Source organism: Pelobates fuscus, chromosome 6 (genome assembly GCF_036172605.1).
Source record: "Pelobates fuscus isolate aPelFus1 chromosome 6, aPelFus1.pri, whole genome shotgun sequence".
NCBI lineage: Eukaryota > Metazoa > Chordata > Amphibia > Anura > Pelobatidae > Pelobates > Pelobates fuscus.
This window is the reverse complement of record NC_086322.1, coordinates 12,691,081-12,713,623: the sequence shown is the minus strand read 5'-3', so window position 1 is coordinate 12,713,623 and position 22,543 is coordinate 12,691,081. Positions and strand designations below refer to the sequence as shown.

The window sequence follows — 22,543 nt, the reverse complement described above, 5'->3', positions numbered from 1 at the left end:
CTGTTGGCCTTATTATAATATAGCTATATGATAGGAGGATTATAACGCTGTTGGCCTTATTACAATATAGCTATATGATAGGAGGATTATGACGCTGTTGGCCTTATTACAATATAGCTATATGATAGGAGGATTATGACGCCGTTGGCCTTATTACAATATAGCTATATGATAGGAGGATTATGACGCTGTTGGCCTTATTATAATATAGCTATATGATAGGAGGATTATGACGCCGTTGGCCTTATTATAATATAGCTATATGATAGGAGGATTATGACGCTGTTGGCCTTATTACAATATAGCTATATGATAGGAGGATTATGACGCTGTTGGCCTTATTACAATATAGCTATATGATAGGAGGATTATGACGCTGTTGGCCTTATTATAATATAGCTATATGATAGGAGGATTATGACGCTGTTGGCCTTATTACAATATAGCTATATGATAGGAGGATTATGACGCTGTTGGCCTTATTATAATATAGCTATATGATAGGAGGATTATGACGCCGTTGGCCTTATTACAATATAGCTATATGATAGGAGGATTATGACGCCGTTGGCCTTATTATAATATAGCTATATGATAGGAGGATTATGACGCTGTTGGCCTTATTACAATATAGCTATATGATAGGAGGATTATGACGCTGTTGGCCTTATTATAATATAGCTATATGATAGGAGGATTATGACGCTGTTGGCCTTATTACAATATAGCTATATGATAGGAGGATTATGACGCCGTTGGCCTTATTATAATATAGCTATATGATAGGAGGATTATGACGCCGTTGGCCTTATTATAATATAGCTATATGATAGGAGGATTATGACGCTGTTGGCCTTATTACAATATAGCTATATGATAGGAGGATTATGACGCTGTTGGCCTTATTATAATATAGCTATATGATAGGAGGATTATGACGCTGTTGGCCTTATTACAATATAGCTATATGAAAGGAGTATTATGACGCCGTTGGCCTTATTATAATATAGCTATATGATAGGAGGATTATGACGCTGTTGGCCTTATTATAATATAGCTATATGATAGGAGGATTATGACGCCGTTGGCCTTATTATAATATAGCTATATGATAGGAGGATTATGACGCTGTTGGCCTTATTACAATATAGCTATATGATAGGAGGATTATGACGCTGTTGGCCTTATTATAATATAGCTATATGATAGGAGGATTATGACGCCGTTGGCCTTATTACAATATAGCTATATGATAGGAGGATTATGACGCCGTTGGCCTTATTATAATATAGCTATATGATAGGAGGATTATGACGCTGTTGGCCTTATTACAATATAGCTATATGATAGGAGGATTATGACGCTGTTGGCCTTATTATAATATAGCTATATGATAGGAGGATTATGACGCTGTTGGCCTTATTACAATATAGCTATATGATAGGAGGATTATGACGCCGTTGGCCTTATTATAATATAGCTATATGATAGGAGGATTATGACGCTGTTGGCCTTATTACAATATAGCTATATGATAGGAGAATTATGACGCCGTTGGCCTTATTATAATATAGCTATATGATAGGAAGATTATGACGCTGTTGGCCTTATTATAATATAGCTATATGATAGGAGGATTATAACGCTGTTGGCCTTATTACAATATAGCTATATGATAGGAGGATTATGACGCTGTTGGCCTTATTACAATATAGCTATATGATAGGAGGATTATGACGCCGTTGGCCTTATTACAATATAGCTATATGATAGGAGGATTATGACGCCGTTGGCCTTATTATAATATAGCTATATGATAGGAAGATTATGACGCTGTTGGCCTTATTATAATATAGCTATATGATAGGAGGATTATGACGCCGTTGGCCTTATTATAATATAGCTATATGATAGGAGGATTATGACGCTGTTGGCCTTATTACAATATAGCTATATGATAGGAGGATTATGACGCCGTTGGCCTTATTATAATATAGCTATATGATAGGAGGATTATAACGCTGTTGGCCTTATTACAATATAGCTATATGATAGGAGGATTATGACGCTGTTGGCCTTATTATAATATAGCTATATGATAGGAGGATTATAACGCTGTTGGCCTTATTACAATATAGCTATATGATAGGAGGATTATGACGCCGTTGGCCTTATTATAATATAGCTATATGATAGGAGGATTATGACGCCGTTGGCCTTATTATAATATAGCTATATGATAGGAGGATTATGACGCCGTTGGCCTTATTACAATATAGCTATATGATAGGAGGATTATGACGCCGTTGGCCTTATTACAATATAGCTATATGATAGGAGGATTATAACGCTGTTGGCCTTATTACAATATAGCTATATGATAGGAGGATTATGACGCCGTTGGCCTTATTATAATATAGCTATATGATAGGAGGATTATGACGCTGTTGGCCTTATTATAATATAGCTATATGATAGGAGGATTATGACGCCGTTGGCCTTATTATAATATAGCTATATGATAGGAGGATTATGACGCTGTTGGCCTTATTATAATATAGCTATATGATAGGAGGATTATGACGCTGTTGGCCTTATTATAATATAGCTATATGATAGGAGGATTATGACGCCGTTGGCCTTATTATAATATACCTATATGATAGGAGGATTATGACGCCGTTGGCCTTATTATAATATAGCTATATGATAGGAGGATTATGACGCCGTTGGCCTTATTACAATATAGCTGTATGATAGGAGGATTATGACGCTGTTGGCCTTATTATAATATAGCTATATGATAGGAGGATTATAACGCTGTTGGCCTTATTATAATATAGCTATATGATAGGAGGATTATGACGCTGTTGGCCTTATTACAATATAGCTATATGATAGGAGGATTATGACGCCGTTGGCCTTATTATAATATAGCTATATGATAGGAAGATTATGACGCTGTTGGCCTTATTATAATATAGCTATATGATAGGAGGATTATAACGCTGTTGGCCTTATTACAATATAGCTATATGATAGGAGGATTATGACGCTGTTGGCCTTATTACAATATAGCTATATGATAGGAGGATTATGACGCCGTTGGCCTTATTACAATATAGCTATATGATAGGAGGATTATGACGCTGTTGGCCTTATTATAATATAGCTATATGATAGGAGGATTATGACGCCGTTGGCCTTATTATAATATAGCTATATGATAGGAGGATTATGACGCTGTTGGCCTTATTACAATATAGCTATATGATAGGAGGATTATGACGCTGTTGGCCTTATTATAATATAGCTATATGATAGGAGGATTATGACGCCGTTGGCCTTATTACAATATAGCTATATGATAGGAGGATTATGACGCCGTTGGCCTTATTATAATATAGCTATATGATAGGAGGATTATAACGCTGTTGGCCTTATTATAATATAGCTATATGATAGGAAGATTATGACGCTGTTGGCCTTATTATAATATAGCTATATGATAGGAGGATTATGACGCCGTTGGCCTTATTATAATATAGCTATATGATAGGAGGATTATAACGCTGTTGGCCTTATTACAATATAGCTATATGATAGGAGGATTATGACGCCGTTGGCCTTATTATAATATAGCTATATGATAGGAGGATTATGACGCCGTTGGCCTTATTATAATATAGCTATATGATAGGAGGATTATGACGCCGTTGGCCTTATTACAATATAGCTATATGATAGGAGGATTATGACGCCGTTGGCCTTATTACAATATAGCTATATGATAGGAGGATTATAACGCTGTTGGCCTTATTACAATATAGCTATATGATAGGAGGATTATGACGCCGTTGGCCTTATTATAATATAGCTATATGATAGGAGGATTATGACGCTGTTGGCCTTATTATAATATAGCTATATGATAGGAGGATTATGACGCCGTTGGCCTTATTATAATATAGCTATATGATAGGAGGATTATGACGCTGTTGGCCTTATTATAATATAGCTATATGATAGGAGGATTATGACGCTGTTGGCCTTATTATAATATAGCTATATGATAGGAGGATTATGACGCCGTTGGCCTTATTATAATATACCTATATGATAGGAGGATTATGACGCCGTTGGCCTTATTATAATATAGCTATATGATAGGAGGATTATGACGCCGTTGGCCTTATTACAATATAGCTGTATGATAGGAGGATTATGACGCTGTTGGCCTTATTATAATATAGCTATATGATAGGAGGATTATAACGCTGTTGGCCTTATTATAATATAGCTATATGATAGGAGGATTATGACGCTGTTGGCCTTATTACAATATAGCTATATGATAGGAGGATTATGACGCCGTTGGCCTTATTATAATATAGCTATATGATAGGAAGATTATGACGCTGTTGGCCTTATTATAATATAGCTATATGATAGGAGGATTATAACGCTGTTGGCCTTATTACAATATAGCTATATGATAGGAGGATTATGACGCTGTTGGCCTTATTACAATATAGCTATATGATAGGAGGATTATGACGCCGTTGGCCTTATTACAATATAGCTATATGATAGGAGGATTATGACGCTGTTGGCCTTATTATAATATAGCTATATGATAGGAGGATTATGACGCCGTTGGCCTTATTATAATATAGCTATATGATAGGAGGATTATGACGCTGTTGGCCTTATTACAATATAGCTATATGATAGGAGGATTATGACGCTGTTGGCCTTATTATAATATAGCTATATGATAGGAGGATTATGACGCCGTTGGCCTTATTACAATATAGCTATATGATAGGAGGATTATGACGCCGTTGGCCTTATTATAATATAGCTATATGATAGGAGGATTATGACGCTGTTGGCCTTATTACAATATAGCTATATGATAGGAGGATTATGACGCTGTTGGCCTTATTATAATATAGCTATATGATAGGAGGATTATGACGCTGTTGGCCTTATTACAATATAGCTATATGATAGGAGGATTATGACGCCGTTGGCCTTATTATAATATAGCTATATGATAGGAAGATTATGACGCTGTTGGCCTTATTATAATATAGCTATATGATAGGAGGATTATAACGCTGTTGGCCTTATTACAATATAGCTATATGATAGGAGGATTATGACGCTGTTGGCCTTATTACAATATAGCTATATGATAGGAGGATTATGACGCCGTTGGCCTTATTACAATATAGCTATATGATAGGAGGATTATGACGCCGTTGGCCTTATTATAATATAGCTATATGATAGGAAGATTATGACGCTGTTGGCCTTATTATAATATAGCTATATGATAGGAGGATTATGACGCCGTTGGCCTTATTATAATATAGCTATATGATAGGAGGATTATGACGCTGTTGGCCTTATTACAATATAGCTATATGATAGGAGGATTATGACGCCGTTGGCCTTATTATAATATAGCTATATGATAGGAGGATTATAACGCTGTTGGCCTTATTACAATATAGCTATATGATAGGAGGATTATGACGCTGTTGGCCTTATTATAATATAGCTATATGATAGGAGGATTATAACGCTGTTGGCCTTATTACAATATAGCTATATGATAGGAGGATTATGACGCCGTTGGCCTTATTATAATATAGCTATATGATAGGAGGATTATGACGCCGTTGGCCTTATTATAATATAGCTATATGATAGGAGGATTATGACGCCGTTGGCCTTATTACAATATAGCTATATGATAGGAGGATTATGACGCCGTTGGCCTTATTACAATATAGCTATATGATAGGAGGATTATAACGCTGTTGGCCTTATTACAATATAGCTATATGATAGGAGGATTATGACGCCGTTGGCCTTATTATAATATAGCTATATGATAGGAGGATTATGACGCTGTTGGCCTTATTATAATATAGCTATATGATAGGAGGATTATGACGCCGTTGGCCTTATTATAATATAGCTATATGATAGGAGGATTATGACGCTGTTGGCCTTATTATAATATAGCTATATGATAGGAGGATTATGACGCTGTTGGCCTTATTATAATATAGCTATATGATAGGAGGATTATGACGCCGTTGGCCTTATTATAATATACCTATATGATAGGAGGATTATGACGCCGTTGGCCTTATTATAATATAGCTATATGATAGGAGGATTATGACGCCGTTGGCCTTATTACAATATAGCTGTATGATAGGAGGATTATGACGCTGTTGGCCTTATTATAATATAGCTATATGATAGGAGGATTATGACGCCGTTGGCCTTATTACAATATAGCTATATGATAGGAGGATTATGACGCTGTTGGCCTTATTATAATATAGCTATATGATAGGAGGATTATGACGCTGTTGGCCTTATTATAATATAGCTATATGATAGGAGGATTATGACGCCGTTGGCCTTATTATAATATAGCTATATGATAGGAGGATTATGACGCCGTTGGCCTTATTATAATATAGCTATATGATAGGAGGATTATGACGCTGTATGCCTTATTACAATATAGCTATATGATAGGAGGATTATGACGCTGTTGGCCTTATTATAATATAGCTATATGATAGGAGGATTATGACGCCGTTGGCCTTATTATAATATAGCTATATGATAGGAGGATTATGACGCTGTTGGCCTTATTATAATATAGCTATATGATAGGAGGATTATGACGCTGTTGGCCTTATTATAATATAGCTATATGATAGGAGGATTATGACGCCGTTGGCCTTATTATAATATAGCTATATGATAGGAGGATTATGACGCCGTTGGCCTTATTATAATATAGCTATATGATAGGAGGATTATGACGCCGTTGGCCTTATTACAATATAGCTATATGATAGGAGGATTATGACGCGTTTCGTTATAATTTATCTATATGATAAGGTGATCATGACACTTTTTGTCTGACTATAGCACAGCAAGCTGATAATGATTGTCCAATTTTATCTGGATTCCCGAATCCCTTATCCCATATCCTTGCTTTATTTTGTTCCCTTTAACACTAGTCTAGAATCAAGATGCTCTTTTAATAGTATTTGCTCTGTTTTATATAATGTATCTCATTAACTGCATGTTACATTTATTTATTTGACCTCTTCGTAGTTTGCAAACATGGGATAATAGATCGATAGTCAGAAAGGAAGTGAGTGGAAATATTTGTAAGAACATCCATGGTGATATTTTGAGTGATTTCTTCTTTTTGCTCGACAGGCAATTATCTATGAAGGTCAAGATAAGAACCCAGAAATGTGCCGTGTTCTCCTCACCCATGAGATAATGTGCAGGTGAGAACTGAGCTACTGACGTCCACCGTACCAAGGCATGCTCATTGAGTTTATTTGGATTTTACTTTTTTGTTGTTAGGAACTTGTTTCTACAAGATAGAAACATAGAATGTGACGGCAGATAAGAACCATTAGGCCCATCTAGTCTGCCCAATTTTCTAAATACTTTCATTAGTCTCTGGCCTTATCTTAAGTCTAGGATAAAATGGATAAGATGGTAAACAGTTCCAGAGATCTCGATCAATTAAGTTCTTTAACAATATTTGTTCTGAGTATTTGGCTGTTTAGCCCTTATCCTCTGTTCTGTTTAGCATTCTGTCCAGTCTCATGGTTCTAGTTTTAATGTCAGTCTTGTTTCTTATCTATAAACAAGGAGTGGTTGGCTAGAATGTCCTGGGTAAGACGTATAGGCAATGCAGATGTTGACTTTTTGACCCAAGAATCAGTATCTCCAACAAATTAGATTGTTTTTGGATGGTATGGAGTGCCTGTGAGTATATTTTATTATCACGTAATCTCAGAGGACAATCTTTAAATTACACCCATTGCAGATGGATCTTTTTTTTTATGCCTTTTCCAACATTCCTTCAGGACTGGGTCTTGTAGATCAGGAATTAGCAATGGTGTCTGTGGAAGCAGCAAAGTGTTTCATTATTATGTCTGGCACCATCTGTACCTACTTTAAAATGTATTGTAACTATTTATGAATTCCATTGAATTTCACGGGTCTTTCTGTCATTGTTGTTGTGGTGTATTCCGGGTGGGGTTGGCTTGGTCTTTTGGCGATGAACAATGCACAAAGAATTTACATTTACTCATCTCCAAAAAACTTGGCCATGTAGATATTGGTAATTCATTTCTAAACTCACATTGTTCTTGCAAAGAAAACAAACAAATCTGAGATCTTGGGAAGGCTTCATTGTGATTGATTCCAGTATTTCAGAAATAAATTATTTAGTATTGCTTTCAAAAATTAAATGTAGCATAGACAGACAGAAGCATAGACAGACATAAGGCCAAAGAAACATAATGTTTAGTCAGTATATGGGATGTATAGGAAATGATCTCATACCCAGGGCTGCCACCAGAACGTGTAGGGCCACTTGCAAAACTATTGGCTGGAACCCCAAAAGAAACTACACTCAGAATCACACACAGACACACACACACATACATACACTACCAGTAAAACTACACAACACCACACACATACATACACTACCAGTAAAACTACACAACACCACACACATACATACTGAAACAAACATAAATAGATACAGTGCCACGTACACACTGCTATACACATATAAAGTCTGGCTCTGGTTTAGCCAGGGCTTCCTTACTCTTGAAGGTGTCATCTCTGCCTCAAATCTGGATTGTGGCCCACCTTGGTGAGATGTGTATAACTCCCCTGCTGGACCGCATAAAACTAGCGCGTCCCAGAGTGGAGCAAAGGCTGTCAACCCCTGATGGCAGCCCTTCTCATGCCTCCCAACAGGCTCACATTTGCCAGGACAGTTTTGTGAACTTGTCCTGTCATCGTGCTATTGTTTTCTTTTGACTTGCTGCTTGATAGAAGAGACCATGCCACCAGAAATCAGGACTGGCGATGTGTGCACGATCTGCCCTCAGGTGGGACTGGTTGGTGCAGCTATTAGTGCTCACCAGGCTGACAAGTCTCTTTTTTGGGGGCAGGACTGGTTCCCCTCTATTGCATCACCGGTGATATCATGCACATAGAGTCTACATAACACAAAGCAATCTACATAACGCGAGGAATAAGTATTATATGATGAAATAAAAACATTTCACGTTATTCTTTTTTACATTTAATTCCGTGTTCCAACTTTGTGTAGTACTCTGTTGCTGCCAGTGCTATTTTATTGACGTGTTTATTGTGATTGTAATCAGTGCCATGGAAATAACTAAAGATATTGTTCCTTTACCGCTGCTGCCAGATTCCAAATATGTTTCTGATAATCATTCATTGTAGGGGAGTACCACCAGTGATGGAAACGATTACTCCAGTAAATATACTCTCCGCAGTGACGGAAAATGCTGTTAAACAAACTGTCCGCAGTTTATGGCTAAATGGGGCGATACGGACGTGTTCTCTAAGTAATTAAGGTGTTAAATACCATCTTATGAGGATTTGTGACTTTCCCCCTTTGAGTCCCAATTAATGTTAAATTAGTCCTGGATCGCCAGATTCTGATATTTGTTTTCTTCTCTATCGCATTTCAAGGTTATTTTTTGATTATATTGTCATTTAATAATTCTTACAGCGGTATTATCATTTTTAATGGATTGCTGTTAAAATGTTTTCTTATCTTCTGCTTCTCAAATTTTGGATTATTGAACGCATCATTTAATAATCAAAATTTGGCAATTCTAATTTTTATTCCAATTGATCAAAAGTTTTCCCTTTTTTGGAAAACAAATCCTTTATGTTTATTAGTCTTGCCTCTAAATGGCACTTACAGTTGTTGTAATTAGTTCACGCTTTGAAATATCAGAATTAGGGAGACCTATTCTTTGCAATGTCCCAGTTTCTTGTGGATTGATACCATAATGATTGTAGAGGTGCTAGACATTGATGTTGTTTGCAATCAGTTGTCAGTCCTTTATGGATTCCGAGTCAGTAGATCTGGCTGCTTGTCTCACACCCATCTCTGACAAACAGCAAGTCTTGTGCGGTGTTTCCAGTAAGCCTATTATTACCTACCAAAAGTGGTGCAAGGAAGGACAACAGGAAAACTGGCATCAGGGTCATTGGTGTCCAAGGCTCATTGATGCATGTAGGGAACAAAGGCTAGCCGTCTTGTCTGATCACACAGAGAGCAGCTGTAGCTCAAATTGCTGAAAAACTTAATGCTGTCCATGATAGAAAGTGTGAGAACACACAGTGCATCGCAGTTTGCTGCCACAGACCAATCAGAGTGCCCATGATGACCCCTATCCACCACTGAAAAGGGCCCGTGAAAGAGATGGTAGGCTGGCGGAGGCAGTTTCATGTTCTGGGATGTGTTCTAATGGGAAACCTTGGGTCCTGGCATTTATGTGTATGTTCCTATGACATGTACCACTTACCTAGAGATTGTTGCATACCACGTATACCTCTTCATGGCAATGGTTTTCCATAATGATATTGTCCTCTTTCAGTAGGACAATGCTCTCTGCCACACTGAAATAAATTGTTCAGGAATAGTTTGAGGAACGTGACAAATGTCTTAGGTCTTAATCCGATTGATCATGTGTGAGGTATGCTGGAACAACACATCTGATCCATGGAGGCCCCACCTCGCAACTTGCAAGACTTGAATGCTTTGCTGCTGATGTATTGGTGCCAGATACCACAGGACACGTTCAGAGGTCTTGTAGAGATCAGGCCTCAACGCATCAGAGTTGTTTTGGCAGCATGGGGTGGGGGTGGGGGGGGGAGGGGGCAGTTACATGATAATTTGCAGATGGTTTTAATGTTGTGGCTGGTCGGTCTTAGCCTTTATGCTGAAGGGACTCCCCATGACTAATTATGGTTTTTCGAGAAGTGTCATTTTGCACCATACTACAACCTCTGTCTGCACTGGTCATGTGCATGCAAACATTCCTGGTTTTCTCTTAAACTGGGCAGTGCCCTCTTGTAGTTCTGGTTAGATTGTTTTTCACAATTATAGTTGGATATTGTTTTTGGTTTTTCTGTTTTTTTTTATCCTAGCTTGTTATCAGATTATATTACGAACTGTATCACTGACTGTGTAATGATTGGTTGCTTGCTAATGTCCTATAGTTCCCTTTTTGGAGAATTAATTAAGCTTGGCCAACTGTACGGACCAAGAATCCAGCATCCTGCAAAATGTCTGTACTTTCTTTACACTTCTGATCTTAATTCTGCAAATTGGGGTATGTTTCTAACAGTCGGCAAATGTAGGTAGGTAGGGAAACAATTCAGTTGCATTGTTTTGTCTATTATGATTACGTTTATTGTGTATACTGTAATATATAATTATATATATATATATATATAAATGAATTATTATTGTGTATAAGGTTTTATATATATATATATTAATATATATCCATATTTATATTTATATTTTTGTGTATATCTATATATATATCTATATACCTCGATTTTGTATTAACATTCTTTGAAAATACGGATGCAAATTTTAATTAACAAAAGCAGTTTACGGACATGTGATCTCATACTTGGATCCTCGCCTGGTGGGTGGCCTTAGAATGATTCCTCTGTGTGTATGGAATAGTCGTCCCATTGCAATAGATATATGTGACTGGGGAAGAAGAGTACCGTATATACTCGAGTATATGCCGAGTTTTTCGGCACATTTTTTGTGCTGAAAAACCCCAACTCGGCTTATACTCGAGTCAATGTCTGTATTATGGCAATTTACATTGCCATAATACAGACTGGGGGCTGGCAGCGAGTGCTTACCTCTCCTGCAGCTCCTGTCAGCTCCCTTCTCCTCCGCGCCGGTCCGTTCAGCACCTCTGTCAGCTCCCAGTGTAAATCTCGCGAGACTTACAGTGTGAGCTGACAGAGGAGCTGCACGGACCGGCGCGGAGGAGAAGGGAGCTGAGAGGAGCTGCAGGAGAGGTAAGTGCTCTCTGACAGCCTCCCTACCCCCCCACTCAACTGCCAATGCCACTGGACAACCAGGGAGTGAGAGCCCCCCTCCCTGCCATGTATCAAACAGGGAGGGGGGGGGCGAATTTTTTTTTAATAATAATAAAATAAAATATTAAAAATAATAATATAAAAAAAAAATAAAAATAAAAAATAATAAAAAAATAATAAAACAAAAAAAATTACAATTATTATAATTAAAAAATAATAATAAAAATGCCCACCCCCCACCAAGGCTCTGCATCACACTCTGCATCACACACACACTGCACTCATACACACACACACACACACTGCATTCACACACACACACTGCACTCATACACACACTGAATTCATACACACACTGCATTCACACACACTGCATTCACACACACTGCACTCATATACACACTGCACTCATACACACACACTGCATTCATACACACACCCTGCACTCATACACACACTGCACTCACACACACACTGCATTCAGACATACACACTGCACTCATACATACACACTGCACTCATACACACACTGCACTCATATACACACACACTGCATTCATACACACACACTGCACTCATACACACACTGCACTCACACACACACACTGCATTCAGACATACACACTGCAGTCATACATACACACTGCACTCATACACACACTGCACTCATATACACACACACTGCATTCATATGCACATACTGCATTCATTATATACACACACTGTAAATAAAAATTCAATTAATATAATTTTTTTAGGATCTAATTTTATTCAGAAATTTACCAGTAGCTGCTGCATTACCCACCCTAGTCTTATACTCAAGTCAATAAGTTTTCCCAGTTTTTGGGGGTAAAATTAGGGGCCTCGGCTTATATTCGGGTCGGCTTATACTCGAGTATATACGGTAAGTTCATATTAAGACACATCCCGGCAATTGATCGGTGTTTCCTCATGTGTGTTGTTGAACCAGAATCTCAGGTGGCTTTCAGAGATCTCCAGCTTAGTAATTGTTGCTACCTCCATCATTTGTTTGTCCCAAAGGCTGATCGTCAAGGGAGCCATTATACTCTGATTTATCCAAAGGATTTGGGGTAATGAGGCATGGAAGACTCAGTATGACCTTGTACAATATTCAAGATCCCAAGGGTTTAGAGATTTAAAGCTCTGTTTGGCAAAGTTTAAGCTGTTATTAGTTGTCTTTCTTATCCAGGGAACATGCTGAATCTGAAGTATTTAACACACATATTGTATTTTATAGAGACACTATAGTCACCAGAAGAACTACAGATTAACCCCTTAAGGACACATGACATGTGTGACATGTCATGATTCCCTTTTATTCCAGAAGTTTGGCCCTTAAGGGGTTAATGTAGTTATTCTGGTGAGTATAATAGTTCACTTCAGGCTTTTTTCATGCAAAGTGAAAAGGCAGCGTTTACATTGCCTCTAGGGACACCTCCAAGTGTCCTATGGGAAAACATTGGATTGGCAAAAACTCTGCATTTTTGATGATGTCGCAAAGGGAGCAGAGCCAGCGCCGGCGGACCCGTGCGGTGCTGGAAATAAGGCGAGTTTTAAACTTGATAGGGGGGGGGGGCTAAGGAGGTGCAAACCACCTAAATGGTGGGTTAAACACTATAGGGGCAGGGATACATGTTTGTGTTCTGACCCTATAGTGTTCCTTTAACATGCATATTATTTGTACTATGGGGTCACTTTTTTTTTGTGAAATGGGAGATTTGCTGAGTTTTCAGTAATCCTTTTTGAAGAATTGTATTCATACTCAAAAGTACCAAGAGTACAAACTATCTTTATGTTAAAGATATTATGGTTCCCAGACTTAATTGTGTGTTCTGGGGCCTTGTTGTCCTTGATATATGCCGACATTATTGGAGTGCTGTACAAAATGTTATTATTGTGGAGAAAATTATGGTGCTGGGTCTCTGAGATGAGGCCTTTGGCTTGTCAAGGGTCACAATAAATGTGTCCATAAAATGAAAGAGGTCCAGGCACCCCTTGGTTCAAGACAGGCACTTTATTGGAACCACAACAGCAACATTTCCACGCAAGGATCTTTGTCAAAGAACCTTGGGTCGAAACGATGCTGTTGTGGTTCCAATAAAGTGCCTGTCTTGAACCAAGGAGTGCCTGGACCTCTTTCATTTTATCTTACTAATTTGGAATCTGGTGTTTGGTTCCGGTACAGCAAGCACCCTAGCTCAGATTGATGGAGTGAGTGCAGTTCCACACATTACAAAAGAATAAATGTGTCCATAACCGCTAACCTCTAAAATGAAAATAAAAATTCATGACACATTGTGTAATCATGAGAACACATTACCAAGACTGATTGTACCCACCCAAAACAAGAAAGCGGATGCAGCTGTGGTCCATATGAAGACACCAGGATGCAATTCAACCTCCAGTATGATATCCTAGGTGTACGTCTCCACTGGTTTGTGTGGATCTATGGCCAGTGAGCTTGGAGGATAGCAGTGAGAATGAGACATTATACTCTAGATTTATCTAAAGAATTTGGGGCAACAAGGCATGGAAAATCCAGTAAGACTGTAGAAAAATTCATATCATGTTGAAGGCTGCATGTGTATAAATGTAATAACATGAGAAATTCCAGGCGATCATTTTAGTACAGTTTGTCCATTTTCACTTATTCTTTGCTCACAGAGTGTGCATCAGATTGTTATTGTTTTGGGTAAATACCGGTTACTGTTGTCTTCTGCTAGGTTCCACCTAGATACGATTTTCCTGTGCGGCTATATGTACTCAGAAACCACCAAAACTTTGGTAACCACCACTCTGAGCTCAGGCAGATAGACTAACTTTACTGTATATGAGACAAAAACAACAAACAACATTTCATCTCATGCACCTTTATAAAGGCCTAAATAATGGATGTTTTTGTGTCCTATCTGCAGAGGATCTGCTTTACCTGAATATTGTATGGGGATGGCAGCTCCCATCCACTAAACTCGGGAACAAGCAACGATGTCCTTCATACCCTCTTCCTGTGTGTCACACTTCTAGTATACAGAGCTGTGATAATACTCTGAGCTGTAATAATAGACTGATATAGTGGTGGTGTTGATTAGATTGTATTTTAGCGTATTCCTGGATGAACCTCGATTGTCATGGAGTGCAGGGGCCAGGTGAATTCTAACACCTGTATCGTACTCCAGTATTTGTTTAGTTTTACAAGTGAAGTTGGGCTGGTCCCATGTTAGATAAGAGTTATATGAATCTATAGAATCATTGCTGTTTTATAATATTAATTATTAGTGGTTCTTCATTAATTACTACTTGTGGTGAATTAACAGTTTCATTTTAAAACCGATAGCGCGGCATATTTTAAAAGATGTTTTGACTTGGCTATATTGGCCTAAATCGAGCTCTCCAAAATATACAGGGCATTGCATTAACCGCCATGACTGTGTTTTACTGCTGATTCACAGCAGATGCTGCTACTCTGTCAGGAGTGATTGCCATTTCCGAATTCAATGTGTTGTAATAATATCCTCACTGAGATTTAGTGTCTTTATAGATAAAATGAACATATAGAACAATAGCACATATGGTCCCTCGATAAACAGTCTGAAAGCTTCGAAAACCAACAATTGGATAATTTCCAAGATTAGTTCTTTATTCTGTCTCTGCTTACTTACCTTTCTATGTGAGAATTAATTTGTTACTTTTTTTTATTTTTTTGTCTTCTAGTCGATGCTGTGATAAGAAGAGTTGTGGGAATCGCAATGAGACGCCGTCGGACCCGGTCATCATTGACAGGTAAAGCTCCCTAACCCTGTCCGTTCTCTCTGAACTTGTCTTGCACACTGCTTGGTATGACTGAGCGTAGGATAACTGACTAAATACAACATTTCTGTTACACCACCTATCTATTATATTTATATGTAGGCGTTTGGTGCTTAAATATTATGTGCGATGATCGTGGACATTTCTTGTCTGCCATGATGGGACCTTTTTTTGATGAACCCAATTAGAAGATGTAGTTTTCCAATTTCTGTGAGTGCACTGGTCAAGTTAGCACTAGGTTTTAGTGTAGTCTATAAAATATAATAAGTTATGCAATTAGAACATTCTCAAAAAGAGGTCAGAGCATCTTCCTTAGAACAAATAAGACACTCTAGATCCAGCTTAGTTGATTTAGGTGTCCTATGTCAGTTTGACACTACCAGAGGTGTCAAGAGCTAAATTCTAGAAAGGACAAAATATCTAAAGACTAGAAACAAAGACCACATACAGTGGTAACCGTATAACAAATCTCCCAAATTAATCAAAACAAATATAATAATACAATGTAGCTTACAGTGTACCTAGCCCACTACCAACATGTATGAACAATTATCCTGTCTGTATAAATTATAAGATACACATCAAGATGTACAAGACCTCAAAGGAACACTCCAAAAAGGAGACGTGGCATCCAAGGAATAATACAGAAATACAAAACTAACAAACATAACGAATCAAATCCTGATAATACGCCCCTTAAAGAGTACAAAAGACCTAAACAGGCTTTCTTAATCTAGAGCCCACCAGGATGGTGACCTGATGGAAACACATTAGTGGTGGGTTAGGACACTGTACGTTACGTTGTATTGGTATATTTGATGTGGTTATTGTAGGAGATTTGCTATACTCTTATACAGCTTTATGTGGTTTTTCGTTCCTATTCTTCAGATATTAAGACATCTTCCTTGTTTCATTATGCTGATGTGACTTTTGGAGAGAGTTCCTCTTGTCCTGTTAATTGTGAAAATGGTGAAATAGGAAGAAGGTGGATAAATAAAATACTATTTCATTTGTCATATTCAGCGTGCTGTTTGGGGCTTCATGTTTGCCTTTTCCATTGTATGGTCTGTAAAAAGAATGGAATTTATCATTACATTTGGTTCCCATTCTTCTTCTTAGTAGTATCAGTATGTGTTTTTTATTTGCTAACATTGCAACTTTTTATACAGTACAGATAACACACGATATAATATGGGGGACAGTTGTAGTTCAGTTAAAGGGGATTGAAAGGGCTCAATTTTGTTTGCATTTCCTCTATCCTCTAATAATGTAGCGATCCACTCTTCTGACCTGGAACTAGGTGCCTCCATTTTGACTCCTTGTCTTTCAATGTCATAAACGTTGCCATGTTGCCATTTTCTGAACAGTCAGTGTAAGAACATACACTTTAATTTGATTAATAAAACATAACATTTAATCAAAATTCTATTAAAAACGTATACAAAAATATATAATAAAAATAAATAAACAAATAATAAGAAAATAGGGGAAAGAGAGAAGGGAGAAACTAGGGATATTTACTAGGGATAAAATACACTCCAATTCATAGGGATCTGGTGCCAGATCAAAGGATGTGTGTGTGTAGTTTGGCCAGTTTGATATAAGCTAAACCTATCCTATTTGCCTATCCTTTAAACACTTATAGTCAAATTAGTAGGGAAACCGCTTAACAGTAACAGGATCTGCAAATGTAGCAGATTATTGGATCAATTTATCAGCTGAGGTTTGTAACTAGTGGGACAGCACCCAGAGGGAAGATATCGTGCCTCCTACTAAAGGGTCTTTTTTTATGTACTGTTACTGTTAAGAGGTTTCCCTAATAATTTGACTATAAATGTTTAAAGGATAGCCAAATAGGATAGGTTCAGCTTATATAAAACTGGCCAAACTACACACACACATCCTATTATCTGGCAGCAGATCCTTATGAATTGCAGTGTATTTTGTGAATATCCCTAGTTTCTCCCTTCTTTCTTTTCCCTATTTTCTTATTATTTTTTCATTTTTCTTATTATATATTTTTGTATAAGTTTTTAATAGAATTTTGATTAAATGTTATGTTTTATTAATCAAATCAAAGTGTATGTTTCAACCTCATAAGAAACCTATTTGGATAGGGCATTTTCTAATTTCTCTTAATTTATCAAACTATCAAACCCCTTCCAACGGGTCAAAAAGCTCTCCCCTATGTCGTTGTTCTAGTTAAAGAGAATAAACCCTCTTCATTTACATTGTGTGTCTGGCTCTGGTGGGACATTACTTGCTAAACCTTTAATATACATTTTAAAAGACCATGGAGCCCCTCATGGTAAAAGGTTGACAGAACGTACAAGTGATATTCAATGTTTAACTCATTGGTGTAATTTCCACTTTAAGTGATCTATTATATCGCACACTTTCTATACGCCGTCTTAGGCGAGATTCTTATGCAATAATTAGATGCTGTTTCTGCTCAGTTGCAGATGTTGCTGGTATTTCTGACATAAATCATTTCATACTTATGTGAAGACAGTAATTGTAACATAACGATGCTGCTTCAATTATGGAAAACTGTTTACCCACCTTCCCTTCAATGCAAGCCTCGTATCCATGCCATGACCAGATTATCCAGAAGGTTATCCAAATGACATTACAAACCATTCATGGCCAGTCCAGATCCCCTTGATATTAGGACATCTCAAGGCATCATATAACGTTCAGTTTGCAGATGTACTCAAATATAAAATGATTTGTCCTTTCGTGTACATTACTAATATACATAGATCTCTGTATTACATGTGATGCTTTTAATTCATGCATTGTCTTGTACAGATCAAAGGTTATTCTGCCATGAAACCTTTTCACTGTTAGTAAACAGTCTGCAGCAATGCATCCATCGTAAGAATAGATTCCACTGGATGCTCTTCTTCGATTTGACTTCTATGATAAAACTGCTATTCAGTTGAATAAGATAAGCTTATCTCTTCTAAAAGGATCTGATGGTTATACAAAAAGCGGTGCACCCTAGGAGTCCAGGCCATCGCTGTTCCATCCCTAGGGTACCGCAATCCCACATGAACACATCCAGTAAAGTAAAAAAAGGCTCCACCATGTGCTAAAGGAAATTTGTTTATCCAAGGAGAAAGCCCCACCGATTCCTTGTTATGATTCTTCTTAAGGCTTGAAGAGCAAAACGTTGCATCTGTGGGACTTTATTATTCAATAAATGATACTTCCTATGGCACGTGGTGTAGCCCTCCTTTACTTTACCGGATAATGTAATAGAATCCAGTCTGTACTCTAATACCTCGCTGTGTAATCATGATGACTGTGTTGGTTCTCAGGTTAAACAATAGGAACACATAAGTTAAGTCAGGGGTATTCACGTAACCTAGAATGATCCCAGCGTCGTGTGGCTGGAATCAGGTCATGGCGGGGGTCCGAGTCCTGGGCTGTCTGTGTATTTAGAGCTTGGAATCATTATGAACCATGCACTATCCATGCACTCAGGGTATTCAATGGTATGTGCTGGAATGATGCCTCGATTATCCCACTGACCCCTGAACAGTCATATAGAAGTAAAAATCTTACTAAATCTGACCATTAAACTTCAGACGTTTAAGGTTTTTGGCTGTAAATGCTGATCAGCATGTTCCTGTAACACAAAGCTTTCTGGATATGTCTCCCGAGGCCGAGTTACTGTTTGCTATGTCTAAAAGCTCAGTTTCCTTTAAAGGGGCAGACACACTCATTTTATTGCTCAGAGATTAAGTGAATTGTGATTTTCTTCACTGCTCAATCTATTCTTTATAGTGGAACTGACACTTCCAGGATTTTATTGCTATCTTTATTTACATAAAACAGAGGAGTTTCCCTTTAATGTACATAAAAAATACAGATTAAGACAAGTTGTGGGTGATTTTTAATGTTTTATTCCGTGGGTTAAGAGACTTTTCCCTGTTAGGTTTTCGGCAACGTTATTCGTAGAAAAGCTCAGATCTCACAGATGTCTTCATGCTATTCAGATCTTCCCTTGTGACTCTGTATCTCCACGTTTCTGGCCCCCCGCTCTGTATGACCCTACTATCTTCAAAATACCTTCTTTCCGTCATTGCTTGGTGGGCTCCATCAGTTCTCAATTCTAAGGCCTTCTATTGACTTATCAGTCAATTCCGAGTGATAACAAACCCTGAGAAGGACAAAGCGTCCCTGGCCTTTTCACCACCATGATTTTCGTATAATGTGCTTTCAGGAACAAGAGGAGCTCTACCTTCAGCAGCTGATATATTTGTATTTTGCTTATCAGCTTTATTCCCACTATCAGAGGAACAAACAATGGTGTATAGCAAGGATGAAAAGAAGAGTCTGTTGGGACTCAGAATGTCAGACAATGTAAAGGCTCCCAGGCGGTGGTGTACCTGATCAGTATGCAGGGAACCATTCTTTAATACATTAAAACCATTCCTTTTATACTACCAGAAAGTCAGGACACCGGTCCTGCCAACGAAAACATTCTACAGTAACAGGAGAGCAGAAAAATACAAACTGTATACTCAATGGACGCCTTTTAAAGCTATTTGGGAGGTTTAGAATATAACAATGATACAAGATGTCATTCGAATGCCTGTTTTCAACTCCCAGAGTGCACCTGTCCTCCTTCTCCTAATTGGCTTCTGAGTGGGTATCAGGATGTGCTATCTCTAGTTAGCAGTGACCAGCCCTTAACCCCTTAAAGACACATGACATGTGTGACATGTCATGATTCCCTTTTATTCCAGAAGTTTGGTCCTTAAGGGGTTAATATGCCTACCTTAGTGTGAGCCTTTATTTGGCACTCACCCTTTAGTCCATAATCTCCAAATACAGTGCCTTGGTGCAATCCCACGTTGAAATATGTACCAAATTAGAAAAAGGGTGCACTCATAGGTCTTTCCATAAATTCAATGGTGTTTATTGGAACATAACGTCATAAGAATAACGGATCGATGCTTCGACCCGTACGGGTCTTCCTCAAGACCTGTGAGTGCACCCTTTTTCTTTCTAATTTGGTATATATATATATATATACAATCAACAAAATGATAAACGCAACACTTTTGTTTTTACCCCCATTTTTAATGAGCTGAACTCAAAGATCTAAGGCTTATACTATGTACACAAAAGACTTATTTCTCTCCAATATTGTTCACAAATCTGTCTACATCTGTGTTAGTGAGCACTTCTCACTATTTTATTGTGGCCAGCCTAAGGCACACCTGTGCAATAATCATGCTGTCTAATCAGCATCCTGATATGCCACACCTGTGAGGTGGATGGATTATCTTGGCAAAGGAGAAGAAGTGCTCACTAACACAGATTTTAGACAGATTTGTGAACAATATTGGAGAGAAATAGGCCTTTTGTGTACATAGAAAAAGTCTTTGATCTTTGAGTTCAGCTCATGAAAAATGGGGGTAAAAACAAAAGTGTTGCATTTATAATTTTGTTTAGTGTATATATATATGTATATATAAATATATATACATACATACAAACGTGGAAAATCCTTGCACTCTTACCCACTATATAGCACTTATAACGATGGCGGGTGCCTGATTATAGCCACATGTATACAAATAGTGAAAAAGGGTCTGCACTCACAGACTTCCACAAAGTAACAATTTCTTTGTTAATGCAAGAAGAATTCGCAAAGCAAAATTCATACATAGGTCAACGTTTCAGTCCTCAAACATGAGGAAAGACCCGATTGGGGACTGAAACGTTGACCTATCTATGCAATATACTTTGTGAATTCTTCTTAAATGAAGAAAGAACACCGTCACTTTGTGGAAGTCTGTGAGTGCAGACCCTTCTTCACGCTTAATATATAAATGTTTTTCTTGTGTTTTTTTTTTATGTTGTTTTGATGGTCTGTTCATTGTAGCTAAGAGGCAGGAAAGGTGTATGAACTTGAAGGAGCTAAATTACAGATTGATAGGGTTATTCACTAGAGTGTGAATTAAAAGTGAATTTCAAATTTAATGCTAAAATAGCCAAACTGTAATCATAGATAGATTAGAGAATAGTTCCAGGTTATTTTTACCTTAAATTTTAAATTCAATTTGAATTGTCACTTTGATGGATAACCCTTAGAGTTCTAAACTGTGTGTTTAGTATTAAAAATACAGTTGCAAGCAAAAGTATGTGAACCATTTGGAATAATATAGATTTCTGCACAAATTGGTCATAAAATGTGATCTAAGCATCATCTAAGTCACAACAATAGACAATCACAGTCTGCTTAAACTAATAACACACAAAGAATGAAATGTTGCCATGTTTTTATTGAACACACCATGTAAAAATTCACAGTGCAGGTGGAAAAAGTATGTGAACCCTTGGATTTAATAACTGGTTGAACCTCCTTTGTCAGCAATAACTTCAACCAAACGTTTCCTGTAGTTGCAGATCAGACGTGCACAACGGTCAGGAGTAATTCTTGACCATTCCTCTTTACAGAACTGTTTCAGTTCAGCAATATTCTTGGGATGTCTGGTGTGAATTGCTTTCTTGAGGTCATGCCACAGCATCTCAATCGGGTTGAGGTCAGGACTCTGACTGGGCCACTTCAGAAGGCGTATTTTCTTCTGTTTAAGCCATTCTGTTGTTGATTTACTTCTATGCTTTGGGTCATTGTCCTGTTGCAACACCCATCTTCTGTTGAGCTTCAGCTGGTAGACAGATGGCCTTAAGTTCTCCTGCAAAATGTCTTGATAAACTT

At 37.6% G+C, this 22,543-nt stretch overlaps 1 protein-coding gene across 3 annotated transcripts in view; it reads left to right on the top strand.

The window, feature by feature from the left end:
- The window catches only part of LOC134614096 (transcription factor COE3-like), a 143,703-nt gene that overhangs the window by 63,368 nt on the left and 57,792 nt on the right, over positions 1 to 22,543 (top strand). For all 3 annotated transcript variants that reach the window (XM_063457523.1, XM_063457522.1, XM_063457524.1), the window contains 2 exons: positions 7,267 to 7,340; positions 15,709 to 15,777. In XM_063457523.1, the coding sequence (XP_063313593.1) occupies positions 7,267 to 7,340; positions 15,709 to 15,777 (143 nt within the window). The remainder of the gene's footprint in view (positions 1 to 7,266; positions 7,341 to 15,708; positions 15,778 to 22,543) is intronic.